General features: G+C 44.8%; 1 protein-coding gene across 1 annotated transcript; it reads right to left on the bottom strand.

Moving 5' to 3' along the window:
• Positions 1–200: 200 nt before the first annotated feature.
• Positions 201–10,561, bottom strand: drd4-rs (dopamine receptor D4 related sequence). The gene is made up of 6 exons (XM_005475696.3): positions 10,359–10,561; positions 5,967–6,070; positions 5,601–5,881; positions 5,396–5,508; positions 2,915–3,603; positions 201–808 (listed from the first exon to the last, which is right to left on the bottom strand). Exons 3-6 carry the CDS (start codon positions 5,838–5,840, stop codon positions 606–608), a joined length of 1,245 nt encoding a protein of 414 aa, XP_005475753.1. The 5' UTR covers positions 5,841–5,881; positions 5,967–6,070; positions 10,359–10,561; the 3' UTR covers positions 201–605.
• Positions 10,562–11,057: the final 496 nt, after the last annotated feature.

Here is an 11,057-nt window from a genome sequence, read left to right as displayed (position 1 = left end):
GAACAGGTGAACAAACTGGAGCTTCTCTGATGAATCAGTGGCTCTGGGTCACATCCTGACTCTTCTTCTGCATCTTTTTAATGAGCTGCCAGACCTCCACCTGTGACATAAAACTCACCTGGCCAAGACCCCCACCCCCGGGGCAGTCACATCCTGCTGGGTATCTGCTGTTACCCCACAGATCAGCTGCTCCCATCAAACAGTCTTTAATCTCTTTATTGTGTTTGTGCAAATGACACAGAAGATTGCTCAGCTACATTTCATCACCTTCATGCCACAGATCAGAATACTAAAAACACCATCTGTCCTCAACGAGCTTCACCACAAAACCGAGGGAAACATCCAGGTCCACATGAAGCTCTCTGCTTCAGTCACAGAAACACTGTACAAACAGTCAAAGTAAATTTTTATGAGCTGCAAACTTTAAACATGGAAACAGTCAGATATCAGAAACATGTTCGCAGGTTTTATGCCTCTGGGCTGTAACATCTCCAAACTTTTAAAATAAGAGCACGCACACATTAAAAACCTTAAGAAGTCTGAGAGTGTTTGAGTCGAGTTGAGTTCCACGCTGAGGCTTCTTCCTGTTGGATGTTGATCTGCTTTCACGTCTGACAGCAGAGCAGTTTGTGAAAGACGTTCCTGAACTCGGCATTGAAGGCCGTGTAGATAATCGGGTTGACAGCGCTGTTCACATAGCCAAGCCAAGTTACCACGGAGATGAGTGTGGGACCAATGTTGCATGACTGGCACAAAACTTTGGTGACATGGACGACAAAGAACGGAGTCCAGCAGGCCAGAAACACACCTGAGACACAGAGAGAGAGTTTCAATTCAGTTTTATTTATATAGCGCCAAATAACAACAACAGTTGCCTCAAGGCGCTTTATATTGTAAGGTAAAGAGTCTACAATAATACAATGAAAACAAAGAAAACCCCAACAATCACATTACTCCTTATGAGTGAGTGTTTTGGCGACAGTAGGAAGGAAAAACCCCTTTAACTGGCAGGAACCTCCAGCAGAACCAGGCTTAGGGAGGGGCCGCCATCTGCCGTGTTCGGTTGTTGGAGTGAGGAGAGGAAGACAGGGGAAAGACTTGTTCTGGAAGTATGCCAGATATTAACAATGACTATTAAGTTTGAATTTGCAATAAACCTGATGAATTAAATTTTAGGGAAAGAAGTTTAAGCACTGTGGTGCATTCGCAGAGACTCCAGTCTTCCTGCAGACCAGTTTATCCAAAATGACTCTTACCTCTGTTTTTACTCAACACTTGATCTGTTTGATGTTCCTTTGAAGTTCTAATGACATGTTTTCTCTTTAACTAAATCCTTCACACCACCTTCAGCCTCATGGTTTTGGATGAGCTGTGAACACTTTGTGGTGTGAATTAAAGCGGTTTCCACATATATACAAGAAGACGTTTCTATTTTTACTAAGATTCACTCAACAAAACGTTATGAACAGTTAGTGCAGAGACGTCCAGCAGAGACAGCTCTCGTTTAGATGAAAAGACACAACAATAAGCCGTGATGATGAGCTTTTGTTTTCATATTTATCTCAATGTCCATTTTTTTGTGGCGTTTCTGCTTCTCTTTCATTAAATCTGCTGAACTTAACTGTATGCAACAACTTTGAACATAATGATGTGTGAAACTGTGTCTGCGCTCATTTGCTTGTAAATCATAGTTGAAGTTTCTGACAGATTGAATTCTGGCCTCTAAACCTGACTGATGCACTGGCTCTGTTTGGGTCGACTGATCCTTCAAAGTGAAGGATGTTGCAGATCAATACACAGCTTGATCGCCTCCATCCTCTGATCAGATGTTTCTGTCTGACTGGGGTGGTCTCTTTTGGCACTGCACAGCCGAGCTCATCTAATGGTTTGAAGAAGAAGATGTGCACTCTCCACTAAAACATGGAATGAGGGAATGTTTATGGTGCATTAACAGCAAATATAAACTTTTTTACACGGTGCAAGTCTAAACTTTAGATCTTGCTTTTACACAGAGACTGTGAAAACTCGGGTTAAAATATGTTTCTGTGATGTGATTCCAGCTGTTATAGTCTTAGTCCTAGTCCTGTTGGCTGTTGGGACATATATTTGGCTATTTGAGTTAAATGAGGTAAAACAGGTTTGGTGTGAATGCACTGTAAGAGCTGAGTCCAAAGAATGTATGTAGACCTTCAAAGCTGTTCTGGCCCCATCTGTAACTTGTTACATGTCTGAGAGCTTTAGTTTTATACTAAAACTCAGCACAGAGAAATATCTCTGGAAACGTTAGACCTGTTGCTGCTTCAAACCTCCATTTGTATCAGATTTGTACCCACTTCAGAAGTAGACCTCCTTTACACTTGGATCTGCCTCAGAGTTGGGAATACAGTATACAACGGGGAAAAAAAGATTTTGTTCAATTTTTTGTACACAAACTGGAAAGTCAGTATATGGTATGACCACCTTTATTCTTCACCAAACCCAAAACTATCTTAGGGAGTTTTCTTACCTAACCATTCTTTCTTTCAAGACCAGGTACGACTTCAGATCTGGTACTACTCAAACCTACTACTGGCTTAGAACTAGTCTTATTTTCTACCTGTTTGTGTCTTAGACCTGCCACTATTTTAGATCTGGTCCTACTTTAGACCTGCTACTTCAGATCTAGTCCTGCCTCAGACCTGATACTACCTTAGACCTGTTCCTCCCTTAGATCTGGATCTATATCAGACTTGGTCCTGCCTTATACCTGTCACTACCTTGTCCTGGTGCCTCACAGTTGGACTGGAGAATCAGCTACAACTATGAGACGGAAGAACTCTGAGGCTGGTCCTCCCCATAGTTCTAGGTGATTCCTGTCTCAGATTTAGTCCCACCTTAGACTTGGTCCTAGCTAAGACCTGGACATGAGACTCACCTACAACCACGGGCAGGACCTTCATTGCTTTGCGCTCACGGCCGCTGACCCTGCTGGTCTTGCTCTGCCTCCTCCCCCTCTTTTTCGCAGCGCTGCCTTTCAGGCCATTCTCTCGACGGCTGCCACCCTCCCTCCTATCTGTGGGGTCACCATCCGACAGGCTGTCCATTTGAGTCGTCATTGGGTCGCTGTCCGCCACCACCGCTACACCGTCCTGGTGTTCCTCCATTACCGGTGTCACTGAGGGTGTTGCCATAGACACGGTGGAAGGAGACGTGGGGCTGAGCCCGGGGGGCGCCGTATATACGACTTTTTCTTGACTGCCAGCTGTCGTGGCTTTAGCTCGCCGTAGAGCTGAGCTGAGCCGTAAAGAGAAAACTTGCCGACCAGCCCGGCCTGCTTGGGAGCGGCTCCGCCCACTCCAACGCCGCAGGCCTCTAAACATCCAGTAATAGAGGAAGAGCATGACAGGACAAGGCACAAAGAAGGAGCAAACGGACGAGTACACCACAAAGCGATCGTCCTCTAATTTACACACGCTCGGGTCACGATCCGGCACCTGATTCAGACCAAAGATGACAGGACTGGCCACACCCAGCGACAGCACCCAGGTCGCTGTGATGAGAGCCAGCTGACGAACACTGAACTGGTTCCTGTTGTACTTAAGGGGGACCACCACTGCGATGTACCTGCAATAGCAGAGAGACAGAGGAGGTTTTAGGTTTATAGGCAAGTATTTGTACTGACTTAAACCAACAATCAGTGTTTATACTGATCACAGAGAGAATCAGACCACATATAACAAAATCAATCTCTACAGGGGCAGAATTACCTCAAGAGAGCAGCAACGACTCATCCAAGAAGTAATAAGAGACACCAGAACAACATCCAAAGAACTGCAGGCCTCACTTGCCTCAGAAAAGGTCAGAGTTCATAACTCCACTATAAGTAAGAGACTGGGAGACTGGGCAAAATGGGCCTGAGGTCAAAGAAAAAAACCACTGCTGACCAAAAGAAACATAAAGGCTTGTCTCAGTTTTGCCAAAAAACATCTCGATGATCCCCAAGATGTGTTTTGGGAAAATATTCTGTGGACTGAGGAGACAAAAGCGGAACTTTTTGAACAAGAGTGTCCCGTTACATCTGGTAATAAAGCATTTCAGGAAAGGAACATCATACTAACAGTAAAATATGGTGGTGGTAGTGGGCTGTTTTGCTGCCTCAGGGCCTGGAAGACTTGTTGTGTTAAATGGAACCATGAATTCTACCAAAACATCCTGAAGGAAAATATCTGGGCATTTGTTTGTGACCTCAAGCTGAAACGCACTTGGGTTCTGAAACAGGACAATAATGCAAAACACAACCTCTGAATGGCTTAAGAAAAACTAAAATGTAGACTTTGGAGTGCCCTAGTCAAAGTCTTGACCTCAGTCCAACTCAGGTGCTGTGGCATGACCTTAAAAAGGTGGTTTATGCTAGAAACCCCTCCAGTGTGACTGGATTGCAACAATTCCACTGTAAAAGACTCATTGCCAGTTATTCACTGCAGTTGTTGCTGCTAAGGGTGGCCCAACCAGTTATTAGTGTTAGGGGACAATCACTTTTTCACACAGGGCCATGTAGGTTTGGATTTATTCTCCCCTTAATAATAAACACCTTCATTTAGAAACTGCATTTTGTGTTTACTTGCGTTATCTTGGTTTAATATTTAGAATTTTTTGATGATCTGAAACATTTAAGTGTGACAATCATACAAAAAGAAATCAGGAAGGGGGCAAACACTTTCAAACCACGGTGTGTGTGTGTGTGTGTGTGTGTGTGTGTGTGTGTGTGTGTGTGTGTGTGTGTGTGTGTGTGTGTGTGTGTGCGCGTGTGTGTGTGTGTGTGTGTGTGTGTATGTATGTACTTTTTTTCTGATTAATTCTGGAAAATGTTCTATACTAAGAATCTGGACACTGGATCCCCTCATTAGCTCTCAGGTAAACTGCAGGTGTGGGCAGAATGAGGCTGTATCCAAAATTGTGTGTGTATGAGGTGTCACCGCAGCCTCTTCTCAGCTCAGAGGCTTTAAATAGAGACTGTAGCACCACTGGTAAAAATAGGTTTGGCGCCTGTAATCTCTGACATATTTGACTCACTGAATTTCTTTTTCTCAACACTTTGTGTCAGTTGGTTCATTAACAGCTGCTGTCTGTAAAAATCAGGATGAAGTCACGTGTTACCTCATTAATGAGGTGTCAGCAGTGTGACTGCAGCGACACGACTGAAATAAAGTTACAATGTGAGGAGAGAAGAAGGGCACGCTTTTATTTAACGTGTCTCTTCATTAAAATCCATTAAACTCACTGAGGGACACAGCAGGTCGCATGACTCTGTGACGAAGAAAAATTTCCAACTCAGACAGTTCAAAATCTTAATCACACCTGCAGCAGATGTGCTAATGATCCTGTTACTGTGACCTGAATCCACAGCTGGACTCACCTGTCTACACTGATGGCACACAGGTTTAGGATGGAGGCAGTGCACAGCATCACATCCATGGTCATCAGAGCATCGCAGATGTAGGTGCTCAACGTCCAGATCCCCCCCAAGAACTGCACACAAACAGAGAGAGGGCCTTTAGGTAAAATTGGAACACACCTAAGCTCAGAGCACACCTGAGCCCAGGCGGCTCAATCACACTGACCTCTGAATAGACGTAGAGCGGCAGCACGAGCACGGCCAGCAGCAGGTCAGCCACCGCCAGGCTGATGATGAAGTAGTTGGTGGCAGTCTTCAGAGAGCGCTCAGTGAGCACGCTCAGACACACCAGCACATTCCCCAGGATGATGACCAGGATCAGTGGCACCCCGAGAACCAGGGCCAGGTAGTTGTATTCCTTCAAGTCTGGCTCACCTGGAAGGGCACCAGGTGTCACATTGTCCATGATGGAGGCCCTAAGCACAGCTGCAGGGCTTCGCTCAACATCTGGACATGACACAGTTACTGTGTTATTGCTTCTACTAAGTAATCTGAGCATTTAAACCAAGTACTCAAAGTAATGCAGACTTACCTTGCTGCTTCCTGTACCGTCTGTGGTTTCAGGTGAGTTTCAGTGTCAGCACCTGTTTGCTTCAGGTCTTTCTCTTTGTTCATCATTGTTGTTTTCTTCTGCAACTGTAAACAACAAACAATAACCTCTTTACATCAATTGTATTCATCCGCAGTAAAAAGTAGTCCTGGTGTCGGCATCAGTGCAGGTGATGTATCAGTGCTCAGTGGACAGTTACGTCTTTACTTGCTGTGTCGCTTTACAGAAGGACGCTTCATGTTAGTAGCGCTTTATTTTCTCACCTGTTTAACTAACACGAAGAAACCATCACTGTTCGCAGCCGTGTTTGGGACGATAAATTAACCAATCAGACGACAGCACACACAGATCACTTTGTAGTGTGTGGTGGGGGGGGGCACTGTCGTTGCTCTTATTTTGGTGGTTACATAAGGAAGTGGAGCCCATTTTATTAAATGTCAGCCTATTGTTTGCTGAAGTGTCTCCTCTCAGAGACAATCACATCTTAGAGCCGCTCTCATCCTGCTCTTCATCCTCTGTTACCATGACGACCACAGACCATGGCTGCCAACATTACATGTAAACACACACACACACACTGAGATGTGTGTGTGCTTATTAACGGGCTCGATTTAAGGGGTTTTTTTATCAGCTGATTGATAATCAGCTGCGATATGTTTCTGAAGGATTTGTGGGCAACTAAGCTAACAGGGGACATTTAACCATCATTTAAAACAGGTGAACACACAATCGTCTGCTCACCTGAGACAGGTTTTTTTCACAACTGTTTGTTTCACAAGGGGCGGAGCCTGACCCACCTGACTCAGCAGCGTATGAAAGCACTGAGTTTGTGTGAGGCCGTCCTCCAACAGCAGCACAGTGAAGTGAGGGTCAGACTCTCTAACTGTGAACATCTGTGCAGCAGATTAACTATGTTAGGTGGAGGGAGCTGAGTGTGCTTTGTGTTTATGATCAGAATGAGCACTAAGATCCTCACAGCAGGACAACGTCCAATGTCCAAGAAAGCTTCCTACCTCCACCCAGACTCCCAAACACAGCAGGACGATCAATAATCAATAATGATCAGAAAGAAACACCAACAGCCTGTCTGTCTCCAGCACCTGCTCTCTGTAGGTCCAACTTTGCATTATTGGGGGCGTGGCCTCTCTGACTGACAGGTGAACCTCTGAACCGTGTTTGTGCTGTTGGAGTCTTTTGGAGCATTTGTAATGATGTCACCTGACCAGTAATGTGGCTGCTGTGAGGTTATTGGACTATCTGATGTTACTGATCAGCACATATGTGACTCTGTGGAAGAAAACTGATAACCAGAAAATCAACTGTCTGTCAGCTGGCGTCACAACAATCTTTTACATACAGTCTGTGAGCTGAGGTGTAAAATAAATACAGGAGTTTAAAATCTGCACTTAGGGCATTTTCACTCCTCGCCTCCTAGAGAGGTGCATCTGCATTAGAGCACAAAACCTATCGTGTCATCGATCTGTACCTGTGGAGCATTTATCTGAACATAAGCTAATACAGATCAACATCAGTTACCATGGTAATGTAGCAGATAAGGCCCACCTGCATTGTTAAACTCAAGACCTGCTTCAGCTTCAAGGTGCTAAAGCTTCTTCCAGATGTTCTCAGTGGGGACATCCGCACACTGAAACACAGCGCCACCTAGTGCATAACGTCCTCTGACAGAAATCCTCCTTCTCTCATTAACCAGCCAATAAAAACAATGCCTCATCAATAATAATTGATAAGCTGCTGTCAGATGGTTTTGAGCTAGCTCCTGAAAAGATGTTGTGACAATTAGTGAGAAAAAGCTTCATCAGAGTCACAGACTTGCTCCTCTAAAGAAGGAAACAGGCAAACAGCACACCCAAATGGCTGACTCTATGTGACTGTGACCTTTTTCTGATCTCATTAGAGAAGCACTAATTTAGTTAAACTTTATTCATACTTATTATTTGATTAGCGGCAGCTGGAACTTCACCATGAAGCTACCACAAACAGATTCTCTCCCTCTCTCTCACACACACACACAGACACACACACGGACAGGTAGACGGGGTGAGTCTGTCATGTTTTCAGCACGCTCCTTTATGAAGATGTACGGGCAGGTTTGTGATCAACCTGTTGAGTGGTTCTTGTTAGTTTTGTTGTCCCAGCAGCACACCTGCGTGTCAGGTAACAGCAGCCAGAGAGAGAGGAGGCGAAGAACACTGTGAGGAGCGTCACCTCCAAAATAAGAGATCTTTTTCCTAACAGAGGAGGAGGCGGACATGTTAAATCTCTGTGCTGAGAAACCATAGCAACCGACGTGAAGACGTTTCCACGAGTTAATCAGAGTGTGTCACGGAGGAAGAGTGAGGGCGTGGGCCTCAGAGACGAGCAGAGTATGTGCAGGGAGCAGCTCCAGGTGGATGGACGTGAGAGGATGCAGCGTGGGTTTTCACCCATTGTCTTTGTGTTTTCATGCTTCCTCCGAGCTGCTGCGGTGGCCCTCGCTGTCAGGTTTATGTCTCGTTACCTGAACAGGTGCACTAGGCTCACCTGCAAACATCCAACCAGGACCCAACATACCAACCCAAAACCTGCTGGTGACTCTGTCATAATAATGACAGCAGGTCATGATGTCACCAGTTCACATGACACAGTCCATAATCCATAATCCATGAATGGGTCATAATTATGCAGCACATCTGTCACATCTGTAATCTGATTAAATTTAGGTCATCTCATAATTTCACAATAAAAGCCTTTCTGATGATTTATTGATTCCCTAGTCATCTAATCAGCGAGAGGTGCCAAAAACCGTCAACGAGCCTCAAACCTGCAACCACACACACGATCATCACAGACACGCTTTAACCAGTCTCACTCTGAGTCAGCGAAGGGTTAAAAACTCTGAGTGCTGGAAATGAAGCCATCTGAGCCCACTGTGGAGTCTTCTCAGATAACACACACACACTCACGTACTCTGTCTCTCTCTCTCTCTCACACACACGTAGGTTTAATGTTGGTTATGAAATCCAGTTGTAAAGCAATGAGATGCTGAATGATTGGTATATTTTCGTATAGTCTCTGAGTCAGTGCTTCACATAGTTTTGCTCGATGTTTCATAAAATCATCTGCATCGCGTTACATCAGGTGTCAATCCTGATTAAATAAGAGGACATCACTTGTCAGCTTTAAATCCAGTTTATAAACGTCACTCCCTGACCGGCCCTCACCTGTAAGAATAATCCGTTGCCTTGCTCAGATCGTTAGCGTTATTTCGTGTGCAGCAGCAGCTACAGCTCTGTGTCTGAAGCGGTTTGTCTGTTTGCCTACATTTGTTGAGGAAAGTTTGTGGTTTTCTGAACTTTAAAACATTGCTCTGCTTCTTTAGTGCTAGCTAGATGCTGAGTGTCACCACTGCAGCTTTATGGGCATCTGCACCATGAAAACAGATCGATGGTGAGAACAGGTCGAGTATCTGTATTCTGTAGCTGGACAGACCACCAGGTGGTAGCTAAGGGAAAACTAATCCATTAGTTGGTCCGGATCATTCCGGCCCGCTTAACCCACGGTGTTGTCCACCTTTTCCACTGGCTGATACTTCAATCGCCCGCCTTAGAGGTGACAAAGCTTGACCTCAGGCCGCACCCATTAACAGTTATGGAGTTTCCTGTCGCTGGTCTCATTCTGGGTTACACCGCCTCCTAAACCTGACCAGAGAGGTTTCGTCTCATAGCTTACAGCTGAAAAAAATTGGATCCTACATATGGGTAACTGAGTGAGCCTCCTGTGATGTCACAGTGGTGAGATGAAATCCTGAGGGTCACAGCAAGGAGGAAATCTGGCATTTATAACTGCAATGTCTCTGCTCATATCATTCAGTGCTGTTTAAAGTTTCCACTCACTTAAACTAAAATGAAACTAATTTTAAACTAAACTTCAGTTTGGGCACAATCATGCCACAAGATACAAACATGGATGCTATCCTGAGAAGTGAGGTGACCTCACCAGTCATTAAAAAGCCTGTGGGGGTGCTGTGATGTCAGAGAGGTTTGTGAGCATGAACAGAAGTTAAATTTAAAAATTAAAGTGCGGCAGAGAAAACAAACATGTGATGATGACATCATTAAAATAATTAAAGGCTGTTCGAGGCGCTCAGAGGCAGACTGACGGGATTAAACTGAAACCTGCTGCCAAATTCATTCTCAAACATCACGTCAGCTTTAAAGCTCGGGTGTAAGCAGATTCACTTCAACTTTATTATGTTACATGATCTAAAAAATGGTGTTATATTTTATTAAATATATTGTGTGATATAATATGATATTATGTTATGCTGATTTCAATCTAAGCCTAACAATATTGAGGACAAAAAAACAAACTCACGTTTCAGAGCTGAAGCAGCATCGTCTGTTCCTCCTCTTCCACTTCTGTGACTCTCTTTGTTTTGTCTATGACCCAGAGTTTGGTCATCATCCTCCTCCTCTTCCTCCTCCTGTTTGAATATTTCTCTCCTTCTGTGAATCTCTCCCTCCTTCCTCTCTTCACGTCTCAACTGACAAACTTTTGTCTCCTCGTCTATAAAAAGCTACTCACCTCCTCCTCCTCCCTCCTGGTGTTCCTGCTCTCTGATTGGCTAACAGTCAGCAGTGATGTACTGACTCTCCTCCCTTCTTTCCTCTGTCATCAGGTGCTTTTTCTTCTTCTTCTGTGGTATTTCGTAGCTGCTGCTGTCATACCTGTGTGCTGTCAGGTGTGTGTGATGGACAGGTGTTCTGATTTTTATGGATCATCATTCAGATGAGATCAGGTGATCAGTCAGGTGACTGTTGATGTCTTTAAGGGCATTAAATTAAAAAGAGAGGTCTTCAGTGTGACTGAGGAAGGCTCCTCCTCCTCCTCTGTGACCTTTAGCTGCTGCCTGATGGATGAAGAGCGTCACCTCCAGCTGTGCCTGTCAGACCCCACTGAGGGCAAAGCCTAAAGGTGCCTGAGGATGCTGAGTCAGCATTGCTTATTTTTTTAACTGTAGCCATGGGAACGGCACCAACCTGCAAGTGTTTCTAACCTGGGATCAGAGGCTGA

Source organism: Oreochromis niloticus, linkage group LG17, assembly GCF_001858045.2.
Source record: "Oreochromis niloticus isolate F11D_XX linkage group LG17, O_niloticus_UMD_NMBU, whole genome shotgun sequence".
In the NCBI taxonomy this organism is placed as follows: Eukaryota; Metazoa; Chordata; class Actinopteri; order Cichliformes; family Cichlidae; genus Oreochromis; species Oreochromis niloticus.
Note: the sequence above shows the minus strand (reverse complement) of the source record. Positions and strands in the feature narration are given on the sequence as shown.